The following is a 13,137-nucleotide window of genomic DNA, read 5'->3' as shown; positions in this document are numbered from 1 at the left end:
GATCTCTGGTGTGAAGTTCAAAGCTAAACGCACTCGCAGCAAACTCTCCTTAAACTTTCAGGGAGAACAACAGAAAGAAGACAAACAGAGGGAAACTACAGTGTGTTCTTCCTCTTTAAGTGACGCTCCTGTGCACACCGTCGTACACCTCTGTGCTACACAGCCTTTTGATAAAATAATCTGCTTACGTTCCACTGCAGATGTGTGTGTGTTTCAGACAAGCACATGGAGGCAGCAGATTTAGAGAAATAATCCTTCATTTTTCAGCAGCAGCTCAGGGATTGGAAGGCAGGGGAGGTTCACCTCACTCAGCTTAATGTGATGTAATGTTTGTGTGTGAGCACAAAAACACTGTCACAGGGATCAAACTGTAGAGATGAGAAGCCAGCAGAGCTTTTCTCAATGTTATGAAAAAGAGAGGTCAGATTGGGTCTCTGGTTGGCCCTGGGTTTTTTATTTGTCCTTCCTGGGGGTCATGTGTGAAACCTTTTACTGTCCAGGACCACAAATCACATCAACCCAAAAAGTCCCTTTGCAACCTGTGCGGTCTTTTCAGAGCAAAAGCTCCCTGTTGAAACTGTGTTAAACTGACTTAAACCTTTCATCTGCAGCACCTCCTCAGATTACAGATTTGATTTTAGGACTGCTGCAACCCACACACGTTTCAAAGCCTTTTGGCTACAGGTACATTTCCTTGAAGATTCCAGAAATCTGCCGTATTGTTCAGGTGAGCTGAGGAGACAGGAGGCATGCAAGGGAGCTACCCTCATGAATGCCACACACAGTCAAAGCATTCACACTTCTTGAACTTCACATCCATGTTAACACTCAGCGAATCAACCCACTTTGGTAAATAGAATAGTTGTTTAAGGCAGTAATTATCAGGTTATGCACTGTTTAAAAATAAATGAATAAATAAGAGAAGACTCGATCATCTGTGAGAATGAGGTCCCAGCATCATTTAGAGAGGAGACGGGTGCGCCAGTAGCAGACCTGCCAGTTCCAGTCCTCTCCATCATGCTACATGCTGTTGGTCTGTGAGCATCTGTTCCACTGAGGGACATTCAGAACCTCAACTGTGCAACAATCTTGAAATTCCGGGCAGTTATTTTGAAACTTCGTCTGTATTAACTTTAATCACTGAACAAACACAAACAAATCTGTCCTAAAAAAAAGGCTCAGATTTAGCTGACTTCCCCTAAAATTAGGTTTTAAACACCTTTTCCAGTCAAAGTTGAACCAGAGACTCAAAGAATCCTGAACAGAAAAAAAAGATACAGAAAACATTTTATAAAACCTTACTTTGGCACAATGTTAACAAGCATTTTAAGCTGCTTTTAAATCAGTGTTAACTATTCTATACATGCAGTTTTATGATATTATATTAAGGATATTAAATCATTTTGGTAGTGCTCAAAATACAGCATTTTAAGATGGTGACTTTTGCTTCTTGAAAGACTTTGGTTGTACCAGCAGTGCTGCAGCTCTCTCACAGACTTGTGAGTGCAACATCTCATATCTCATATATCACACATACCTCAGCTCTAAGTCAGTTTTTAGTAATGAATTCAAGATGATTTTCAAGCAAAAATCCACATAAACCTCTGAATCCATCATCGTCATCATCTTGCACCTCTCAACCAACCAAAACTGTGTTTATTCACCTGCCATCCACCTCATTTGTTTACAAGCACTCTGCTGCTGACATCTAGTGGCCAAAACTCAAACAACTCCAAAGACACCTGCCACAAGCTTGTTGGTATGCTGCTAAGAAATCTGATGGGCACAAACTTTTGTGCATCAGCAGCATCGGAGAAGACTCACAGAGGTCAGCTGTTGACAGAAGCTTGCTCATAAATGCTGCAGAAATCACCAATACCAACTCCACTTTGTATAATTTTCCTGATTATAATGTTACTCTCTGTAAACGGGCAAGTTTTGAAACCCGACCCCCGTCGACTCTGCAATAGGATGCAGAGAGGAGCCCTTGAAGCCTGCTGAGATCCAGCCGAGTGTCTTGCTGCAGTGCGGAGTGACGCTCAGAATATCAAAAGCTCTGCATCCTGAGCACACAGTGAACTGAGGTAAACGATGCAGCCATTTGTCACCATCGCACTCAGGCTAATGTGGAAAGATGTGGGGCCTGTTATGCAGAGGCACACTCTGCGTCAAAAACAATTACACCAGCACTTCCATTAACAGCCAAAGAGGCAAGACTGTAGAGAAAAAAACAACTGTTTCCCACCAGGAGGACAAACAGCAGGATCCTAATTTATATGATTATTTCTCCAAGAACCAAATAACAGGGCAACAATGACATCTTCTATTAAATATGGGCAAAAAGAAACATTAAAATAGTCTGAGAACATATTCCAAGATGCAGTAATCAGTATACACGGTGTGTACTACTTAGTGAACATCCTGGACAGTAAAGTACTGGCAGTCAGATTAAAGAGCAGTAAAGTTATTTTACTGTGGACCTGTTATCTGCAAAAAACAGTCTGTTACTGTAGAAGATGAACAGTAGGAAGGGCAATAAATTACTGTCAACCAAATGTTGTATAACACTTTTCATGCAGATTAGTGCAGAACAAACAGCACAACATGAAAATATGCAGTAAAAAGCAACTCAGTATCAATGAACACGAAGAAAAATTAAAGAATACAATAATTTTTAAAAATTGCCTACAAGTCTAATAAGAACACCTCAAATAAACTTGAGAACAACTAGAATATAGCATGAATTCGGCCACTTGTCTGTCTTGTTTATGACCATATATCAGTGTTTTTCCTTTTGCAGCACACAGTTATGCAATCTTGCTGTATGCAACATTTTAACAGCTACTCTGAATGCAGGCTGTAAGTTTCCTCCACGGGGGGGGGGGGGGGGGCTGGGAGGCAAAATGATGAAGCTGTAAACTGATGTAAATGGCCTGTATTTATATAGCGCTTTACTAGTCCCTAAGGACCCCAAGGCGCTTTACATATCCAGTCATCCACACACTGGTGATGGCAAGCTACATTGTAGCCACAGCCACCCTGGGGCGCACTGACAGAGGCGAGGCTGCCGGACACTGGTGCCACCGGGCCCTCTGACCACCACCAGTAGGCAACGGGTGAAGTGTCTTGGTGAAGGACACAACGACCGAGACTGTCCAAGCCGGGGCTCGAACCGGCAACCTTCCGATTACAAGGCAAACTCCCAACTCTTGAGCCACGAGTTGGCTTCAGTGACATCAAAGCCTCACTTTTCACATCTAGTTTCAAAACACCAAAATGGTGACAACGAAAACGTTGAACGCGAGGCTTCAAACAGGACTTTAGTAACCAATGAGTGGCACCACATGTTCACTTATTTCGTTTTTTCTTATTAGGGCAAAAAAGCCGATGGTAGGTTGACAAGATACATGAGCTAACTTAATACACCAAATGTATATCAACACATAACAACCACAACAACTAAAGTGTGTGACACAAAATAACAACTACCACATCATTTTCAAATTAATGGTTTGAATATGAGCAGTTACAGTCCAATGAGTCTGTTAAGCTAGCCCGAGAAAAACTACTGTAAAAAAACAAAACAAAAAGTGCTAAAGCTTTATTAGAAGTCAGTGTATAAAATGCAAAAATGATTGAAACCAAAGGTAAATGTAATAGAAAAAGAACTTTTATTTACAAAGTGTAAACTTCCAGCAAAAATCAACTCCTTAAAATGATACAAAAATACATCCAGTCTTTATTTTCAGTATTTACATGTGTGAAAATATGACACAAGACCGCTCCAGTAACAACCGACCATACTGATATTTATGCAGAATTAAAATTTAGATTCCTCAGCGGACATATACATCCATGTTTTCCATATAACATCTTAATTTAACTATAAATAATTGAAATATATGAGAACTAGTTGAGTGCTGTATAGTGCTTAGTTTAATTTTTGGCACATTGTGAAATATAAGAGAAAATCATTACATGGCTGTGATGCAACTGACACAGGAGATATTTCTGAAGATCTTTAGAAATACAAGCTAAACTTTTATTTATATTTTGTTAGTTTTTAAAGGAGAATGAGCACCGTCTTGTTATCAAAAGAAAATGATCAAGTTTTCCAAATTAGCAGCACTACAGTAAACGTTCAGCTTTAAAAAGTGACTTAAAATCCATCCCTTCATCGATACAGCTCGAAAGGAAACATTAGTAAGAAAGAAAACTTTCTATTTATTAAAAAACAAAAGAAAGAAAATATGGTAAACATCTCTACATGGTGGGAAAAATGTCAAATTAAATATTTACTACTGCTTTAAAATGATGATCATTTGGATGTTTAGAGATATGAACACGTTAATCATTTCAGGGGAAATCCAGACTGCCAGAATTCATTTTTTACTCGTCATTTAAAGAACAAGACCTAAACTTTTAGTTAAAACCCCTGAACATAATGTGCAGGAAAACAACCGCCTGCTGGGGTTAAGAAATGGGACGCGCCACCATGCAGCAGGAAAAACAAGAAAAGCTTTAACATAATTACTTTTTCCTGCCTGAACAAAAAAAATAAATTAAACTAAGAAAAAAAAATGTTATTTTAGAAAGATACCTCTCCTTACGCTTCAAGCTCCTCCCACCACATAAGCATCCCCACTCTCTCAGGTGAAAGTCCTCTGCACAAAGCCATTTAGCAAGTGGGTCTCATTTCATAAGCAGACTTAAACATTTTGCCACTTAAAGATGGGGCATTTTTGGAGAAAACATCACAAATTATAATTTAAGTGGTTCAACGGGGATTTAGGCTCCTCCTCTACCTTCTGTTTGTTTTTCATCCCATAACAAGACATGAAAAGTAATAATAGTATAGATGGGTAGAAATAGTATCAATAGTTTAATCACAAAAAATAGAGAAAAATAAATATTGTTGTAACTCCGTGAAGCAATCTGTATGAAATCATTAATTTAACTTGCAGCCACTCTTGGAGAGGACTTGAAAAGGGTTTTCCCTTTTAATAATAAAATCACATACTGAATTAAACACCCCAGCATTTAATGTTCATCCTGTTTTTGTTGTTTATGTGGGGAAGAAACTGCAGATTCCTTGAACATTCCTACTTTCCTCAGTGGACCTGCAGCGCTTCAGCACCAAATGCGGAAACGAGCGAGGAGAGGGAGATGGTCCGATGAGTGCCGATGGTTAGGCAGGCCGTTGACTTCCTCGAGCTCGGCCTGGCCGACCAATGACAGCCTGCCCAGCAGCTGGAGGCCCCGCCCACCTGGAAGTGAGGGAGGTGGAACGAAATCTTTCAGAGAAAAAGGACAGAGGGAAAAGAGAGAAACTGAATTAAAGAGATTAAAGATTAAAGAAGAAGCAGAAGGAATTCAGAGATAGTGGCTTCCAGCAGGTATTACTTAATACAGCTTTAAGATCTTACTGTTTGAAAAGTCACCAGTGACGGTATGGTAACATAAAGACAAATAAATGAATTAACCCATAAAAAAGTAGGAAATCGACTCCATTTAAACAGCACATCTCATTTTTAAGCCACTCCAAGCAGAGAAACAACAGTCACCCTTTCACATTAACTCATACAGAAGTTTTTTATTTCTCACGCCTCTGTCACAGTTTTGAGGGTTCAGTGTCAACAAAGGACATTTGGATATGGAAGCTAAAAACAGCCATAAAGGCACATTCAGCAGCAGTAGTGAAAGGGTTTGTACATGTAAAGGATTTAACAGCCTGCTCAATCTATTAACAGCCTTTTAGAGACATTTGTTCCCAGATGGACCCATGATCATCTACAGAAAGCATATTATTGCCAATATAGACGCTTACAGCAATTAAAGGAAATGTACCTATCTTTAAAGTCTGAGATTTTAAAAGACTTAAATACTAATAGAAATACTAAAGAAAATCTGACCTTTGTGTGTTTGTGTGTTTGTGAGAGAGCGTACCGGGACTATACAGGATGTAATCCACTGTCAGGGCCGTGCGGGAGTGACAGGTGGTGATCTCAGGTCTCCTGTCAGGCATCAGGTGATGTTGATAAGACGACTGCAGCTTCAGGCTGTGCTCGATCCTCCACGCTCTGCATACGCGTGGTTAGAGAGAGTTTGTCCATTTTTATTATGGCGACAACCAGCTTTTCAATTACTGAGAACTAAAAAGGCAGAAATGAAAGGAGGAGGGAGTGACGAGAGAAGGACGGCGAGACTTTACCTGCTGAATTCATAAGCAGCTTTGGCAGCGAGATCCTCCACACTGAGATTAGAGATCGCTCCCTCTACAGCTGACGGAGAGAAAAGGACAGGCGGTTGTTAGTGACGAGGTTCAACACACTAATCACTAAACTCTATTAACATCTCTCAGGCAAACTGGCGACAATCCAGGACAACATGAGTAACTTTCTAAGCAAAGTCTGAATAAAAGATTAAACAAATGGAGATCAAAGTCAAACCTGCCTAATCACGTGCTGCACTGCGAAGTGGATGTTAAATTAAATGCAGGTTAAGCTTTGGAGGCCTGAATTTTTCTAGACATCATCCGATAGAGAAGCACACATAATTACACTTATTATTTTAAGTACATACATATGTTCATACCGACAAAAATGGCTATCTGGAGTATACCAGTACAGGCATGATGTACTCATAATGGTCAGAAAATTGGAAGTGGATGGTTGGACACTTTGTGCCCTCAATAGCTGAAGGAGAGGAGAAAAAAAGCAAACCATTGATACAGTTCTATATTATTAGAGGATTCGCTATATTTTGATTTCTAATAAGTCCTTTGAGACAGAGCTAAACGCAGCCACAGGGAGTCCACGAGCCAGTGCACTACTAGCACCAGTCTGAGGCCTGGATAAACAGGCAGGGTCGAGTCAGGAAGATCATTCAGTGTAAAATCATCGAGAAGTAGCTCTTCGACTTGAACCATTTCTCACACTTCTTGCACACTAAGCAGCTGATTATGTAGCGTGCACAGTGTACTACTGGAAGTGCTTTCAGACACCTTGCGTCTTTAACCTGCCAGCTCACGAGCACACAGTGATGTGGGATTTCTGACAGCACCGTATGAGAAAAGAGCAGAAACTGCAAGTGGTCGTCAACTATCCTGCCGGCAGCTCTCTCACGTAAACCAGGCACGATATGCCCTGAAGTGCAGCTGACGCAAACCGACTCCCACTGTGCTCTAAGTGTGAGAAACCACCTCTCTGAACAACGAGCCGGCTGGAATCTTTTGACTTTTTCCAGAATTCTTTTGAGAAAACAGCTTTTCCAAAGTTTACCTGTAGGGCTGGTGGGCGAGGTCTCAGCACTAGCTTTGTTTTCATACTGGCACTGATGGGTTATTCCCAGGCTGGGAGACCAGATTGGAGACATGAGGAGACGCTGACCTCTGGGACTGTTTTCCTGACCTGACACCTACACAAACACCCAGAAAAGAAAAGGGGGAAAGAAAAACAAAACGGAGAAGTGAGTGTTGGGGATTGAAGCATCGAGTATTTCTTTTTTTGATGAGTGGGAAATGGACACTGTGAGGCGACAGAAACCAGGCAAAAACAAATTGGATTTACTGAACTGAAAACCACAGATGACAGTTTTGCATGAATGACCATCAACGACCAGAATGTCTACTAACTATAAGTTAATTGATCAGTTTGTGAGTGGCACAATATTCTCACCATGCCAATCTGCATTCCACTATACTGCAGGCAGCCTGTGGTCAGGAAACTGTACAGTGGACTCCAGGGAGCAGAGTTAAAATCCCCACATAAAACCACTGGGTTAACCTGCCCGTTTGGGAGGCGGGACAGTCGGTTGATCTCAGCCAATAAGATTGCCAGCTGGGCCAGTTTGATGTCACCTCGCCGGGGGTTGTAGAGAAGGTGGGTGTTGGCGACACAGATGAATGAGGAGGGATTTAAATGACTGAAGCTCTTGTTAGGTCGCAACAGCACAACCAGTCCCACGTTGTCTCGGTCGAGGAGGGTGTCGCCGGGCCGGAAAAACTCGACGGGATTGGAGGAGAGGAGGGAGAAGCGGGAGGTTTTGAAGACAACGGCACAACCGTCTGGTTTCTTTCCTGTCCGCTTTTTATACTCACAGTGATAACCTGACAAACACACACAAAGATGGGTTATTATATTAAAAATATCATGAATAAATGACAAAGAAATATCACAGACAGAAACAATCAAATTATATCAAATTTTACCACAGCAAAAAGGCCTTAAACCTGGGCTGGCTCTTATATATTGCTTTTCCCACCAGCTCAGCATGCTTTATATAACATTTCAACCTCAGAAAACACTTTAATGATGAGTTTTCAGATCCATCTGAAGTAAAATAACCAATAAAGCAGGTTGTGAATTAGGGTGTAACAGTGAAACTGAGTTTGTGATCAGACTCACAACTCAGAAGATCGATTAAAAAAAAAGAGAAATGAAATGAAAGGAGCAAAATGCTCGAGTCTCGACTCCGAAAAGCAGTGAGTGGCAATAACGTCGCTTTACCCATCTTTAATATACAGTCTGTTTGCACTAGTTAGGGAAGATTTATCTGTCTTCACTTTTTTTGTCTTTCACTTTTAACGGCCCTCCCAAGCACACACATGTACACACAAAAATGAGCAGCAGTACCTAGTGCCTGGAGAGCAGGCTTAATCTGGTTTTCATAGTGGTCCTCCTGCACTTCCTGAAGACACAGGATCTAAAAAGAAAAAACAACAACAAAAAAACCTCTCATAAATTTATGATGAAGAGCCAAAAGTATATGGACACGTTTACCAACACCCTTCTGTGCATTTTGCTGTTTTCTGGTGGTTTGCAACTCCTATTAATGATGCAGCACAATGACTTTGAACCACTGTGTGTTACAAACTCTGTGGCAACAATTTCACTTCTGCTTTAAATGGGCTTAATCGATACGTTAATGTCAACTCCAAATAACCTAGGATAAAGGATCAGATAAAGGATCCAGTGCAGCCTATAAGTTTTGATAAGATGAGTAACAAGATATTTAAAAGATCAGGATGCACAGCCTGTAACTTGTGATGGCCAAACTCCTAACAGGTTTTACTGAATGTAACTCTCTAAACTTAAGCACAACAGAAGTAAAAGAGAAGAGTCATCATTACAAGTGGAATGAATAAACTCTCCCCAAAAAATGAACACTTGATTAGTTTAATTGCCAGTAACCAGTAGATAATATGTTCCTTTTATGGCCCAGCCCAGGTTTACCACTGAACATCAGGGCAAAACTTCCTCCTGAGACCATTAAACTATACGTATTAATACGTTTTATGACACTGCATCCCCTCACATCAGCATTGTGGTGCTGGATCTCTGCCAGTAGGTTATGCAGTCGGTATTCCCAAGGCAGGACGTCCGGGTCACAGTGTCGGTACAGGTAGGCATTGTCCTCCAGAAGCTGCTGGGAGAGGATGTTGTAGGACATCACCGAGAAGTCAAAGACTGAACTGTCGCCTGGTGGGTGGAGGTCAGTGCTGCAGGACTCCCAGTGTCTTTGAAGAGCTGAGGAGAGATGAGACAAATGGAGAGCTGGAAATATAATCTCTAAATATGAAGAAATAGAATCTGCAGCCAGAAGACAAGAATTAGCCATTTCTGTGTGCAATTTGCTTTTAGTCTGAATTGTATTGACCAGTTAATTACACCGTCTCCATGCAGGTTCACAGCCTGTTTTGAACACAAAAGTAGGATTGAATCTGTCAAAATGTCCATTTCCAAACCACAGGCCAGATTGCTGTTCTGGTCTTTGACATGATTCAGCTGCTTTCCCCAAAAAGGGTTCCCACTGTGGGACAGACAGGACCTCCACCTTTGCTTTTACTTGGACTTTTTCAGATTTAGATTATTGCTCTGTGGAGGGAAAATTTCCTAGCTGATCTCTTAATGGAGACTCTGCTTCCAACATGTTTTCAAGCAGCAGAAAAGACACATCAAAACTGTAATTATACTTAACAAAAGGACTCACATTTCACAGCCCTTCTTGGTGGAGAGGGCTGCGTGTTTCCTCCAGGTACCTGCCCCAGGTTTGAGGGGCAAGTGGTGCTGCGAGGCTGCCCTCCATCACTACATCCATCCCTCTGCTGCTCTGAAGTCCCTTTTGTGTCCCTGTGAGGCCCATCCAGCTCCTGAGACCCCCTCCCTTTGAACCATTGGTTGGGTTTGTGCATCACTGGCTGTGATTCTTTATGTCCTTCTTGCTGATGATGATGATGATGACGATGATAATGATGATGATCTCTGTCTGCACTCTCTCTTCGCTGTCTGTCTTTAGTCTCACTTTTAGTCCTTTCCACATTTTTATCTCTGCTGGTTTCCCCTCTGACATCTTTCCCGACATTATTCTTCACTCTGTCTTTAGTTCCATCGTTGAAGTGGTGACTAGATCGAAGGCTGCCATCTTTTCTGGAATCTAGGTGATGGTGCTCCCTCTTGGACCCTCCCTCCTTACCCTCTGTTGCTCCTCCTCTGGGTCCCTCCTTTTCTTTATTTTGTTCTTTTCTTTCCTCTCCACTCTTCCTCCGTTTGTAGGGCGGCCCTCTGTCTCTGTCGGGGAACTCCATCAAGTGGTCTGCAGAGGTGTGGAATGAGCGGCAAGCACCAAAGTCACCAAGGTTGATGTTCAGGGGGTGTAATGCCCTGTGAGTGAAAGATTCAAGGGCAGACGGGTGGGAGTGGGGAAGTCGAGAAGGCCAGGGTGGAAACCCTGGCACCGACCACCATGGATGAGGGGTGGGAATGAATTGGGGAAGGAAGGAGGACGCAGAGGAATCAGTGTTGCTCTTGAAGCGGGCCTGGGAAAGAGCAGGAAGACTGCAGGGTGGGAAAGATGAGCTCAAAGAGCTCAGCCGGCGAAGGAACATGGGATGACTGGAGGGAGACATTAGGGGGGGGGGAATCAATACACGGAGCCGATGTCTGCAGGTTCTCAGTTGTGAGAATTTGCTATTTTTACATCCATATGTCTTTTATCTAACTGCAGGTTAGATTAAATGATAAAAAAATTTTTCTGCCAGTTAGATTTAAGGATAACTTATTGTCTGAAATAACACGATGAGAGAATGATCTAAGTGGAGGCAAAAATTACTTTCAAAACCATATATTTAGTTTAAAATCGCAAAAATAACTGGCAAAAAGCCCAGGGGTGTCCAAGAACATGTTATCAAAACTGTTATATGAACTCTTCATTAAACATGCAACTTTCTAGCTGCTTTGTTGAAATGACAGCTACCAGAAGCAGCGATGGCTAAGCTAGTTGCTAACTACCTGCTGCTTCCCTGGTTGTTTTGGAGCACTTCTAGTTAAAACTGATGTGTGTTTAAATGTGGATTACACAACAAACGAGTAGGCGAATACTAAAAGGACGAATCACCAATCAGAAGTTGACGTTGCGTTTGTTATAAATGATTTCAACCGCATTGAAAATTAACAGAACTCAAACACTGTGATTCGTTTTTAACCCGGAGCTGCTAGCTCACGTCGACTTACGTGTCGTCATCGGCGACTTTGTTTAAGCCTCAGCTTGGGTGCATTTTCAGACACAACGAGATAACAGGATGGAAGTTTCGACCTTTGAGTTTGAATCTGCAGTCAGATCAAGACAAGTCGAGTCCCCGAAATCCTACGTAACTAAACGTAAAAACAAAGCGCGGAATGAGGCGTTGGCTTCATGTACCGTCAGTATTTTTCGTCAAATCCAACAGGGACAACATACGGCGCAGATTTTGTGTGCTAACGTACCAGTGTAGCTACAAAAAAGGTGTGTCAAATATTAAAGAGTGGGATGACAGCTAACGAAACAAACACTCCGCTTTTACAGAGGAATCTTGCTCTTTGCCAAAGCTGGTAGCGCAACTCCCAACATTTTCAAGGCTACATAAATGCATCACCATCACTCTCGCATGCGTCTCTTTCTCGCGCTGGATGTTGTAGTCTTTTACTTGAGTTAGTTAACAGTGAGTGATATGATTCAAACTATTGAAGGTACTACAGACAACCGGGTACGGTGCGGAAAGTGGTCCGGGTGCAACGTAACTTACCATTGCTTATACATTTTTATCGAGCGCATTATGAAATGTCACTTCAAACGTTGAGGTTATCAGTTATAAAAGCGATAGCGACTCATTATTAAAGAAACCCGTGAATTATGTCAACAGCTAGGATTCTTTATTGAAAGCGCCGTGAATGAAGAATTAAAACAAAGGTCATTGTACTTACGTAAAAGCGAGCCTCTCGAAGACAGCGGTGTCGTTTAAAGCCTCTTTAAACACAAAATGTCACCTTCCAGTCTGTGTCATTTTCTGTTATAATGCGTCGTTGAAATCTGAAATAGAGCTGTCTTGTGTCGGAGTAATAGTTTGCTGAGTGTGGCTAGAGAAGCAGTGGTTTGTTAGAGCTGAGGAGTGGGCACAGAGGCAATGAACGGTATCTCTCTCTCTGTGTGTGTGTGTGTTTGGACAAACAAACCCTGCCTCGTTCCAGTTTTGTTCCCCAGTTTTCACAAATGAAGAATTTTCTAGCTAATTTTCAGATTTGGAGTACTATGGTGTCAGCACAAAAATCGTCCCCATGTGTATATTCACAGAATTTTTTTGAGTTACATGAAGGCTCGTGTAAACGGACGGAGAGCCTAATGATGCATTTAAAACTCGAAAATCTGGGCAGTACGGACCATTGTGTGTTGACAATGGTCTGTGTTCATGACAAGAAACTTCTTAAAGCAGACAAAGAAACTTAAACCAAACAGAATCAGAATCCTTTTGTCATGAATTGTTTAATTGTCATTAAACATCAAAGATTCAATGAAATTAGAAGCAGCTACATGGTAGTAGCATTTAGAATAAATTAGAAAAAAACCTTTAAGACCAGCTGTTCCAGGGACTTAGTGATCACAGGTATGAGTGCATTGGGGTGGAAGTTGTTGAGGCTGTTTGTAGATTATTTTTTGGGTACAGGAATGATTAAAGTGGACTTTGAGTGTGAGAAGAAGGTGTTTAGTTCTTTTGTTAATGCATGCTCAGGTCCACAACTGTGTTGGACTGCCCCCTGAATTTGGTAATATGGTGGACCTAAAAGCAGATTTGCGTGGTTTGAGGAGTGTTTTGACATGACTGTT

General features: G+C 41.7%; 1 protein-coding gene across 5 annotated transcripts; it reads right to left on the bottom strand.

Annotated features, from left to right (window-relative positions):
• Positions 1–3,661: 3,661 nt before the first annotated feature.
• On the bottom strand, positions 3,662–12,457 carry angel2 (angel homolog 2 (Drosophila)). 5 transcript variants are annotated; one of them, XM_085248115.1, is made up of 9 exons: positions 11,511–11,872; positions 9,991–10,892; positions 9,316–9,527; positions 8,634–8,703; positions 7,677–8,107; positions 7,281–7,416; positions 6,212–6,281; positions 5,947–6,080; positions 3,662–5,267 (listed from the first exon to the last, which is right to left on the bottom strand). In XM_085248115.1, exons 2-9 carry the CDS (start codon positions 10,883–10,885, stop codon positions 5,131–5,133), a joined length of 2,085 nt encoding a protein of 694 aa, XP_085104241.1. In that variant the 5' UTR covers positions 10,886–10,892; positions 11,511–11,872; the 3' UTR covers positions 3,662–5,130. The 5 variants fall into 5 exon arrangements, with proteins under 5 accessions (XP_085104241.1, XP_085104240.1, XP_085104238.1 ...); XM_085248114.1 differs by lacking the exon at positions 11,511–11,872 and having other exon boundaries at positions 3,662–5,294; positions 9,991–10,906; XM_085248112.1 differs by lacking the exons at positions 3,662–5,267; positions 5,947–6,080; positions 11,511–11,872 and adding an exon at positions 12,240–12,457 and having other exon boundaries at positions 6,218–7,416.
• Positions 12,458–13,137: the final 680 nt, after the last annotated feature.

Source organism: Mchenga conophoros, linkage group LG15 (genome assembly GCF_057382185.1).
Source record: "Mchenga conophoros isolate Kocher_MC1m ecotype Shallow Benthic linkage group LG15, M_conophoros_male_GT1.1, whole genome shotgun sequence".
Taxonomy (NCBI): domain Eukaryota; kingdom Metazoa; phylum Chordata; class Actinopteri; order Cichliformes; family Cichlidae; genus Mchenga; species Mchenga conophoros.
This window is presented reverse-complemented; position numbering and strand designations above follow the sequence as displayed.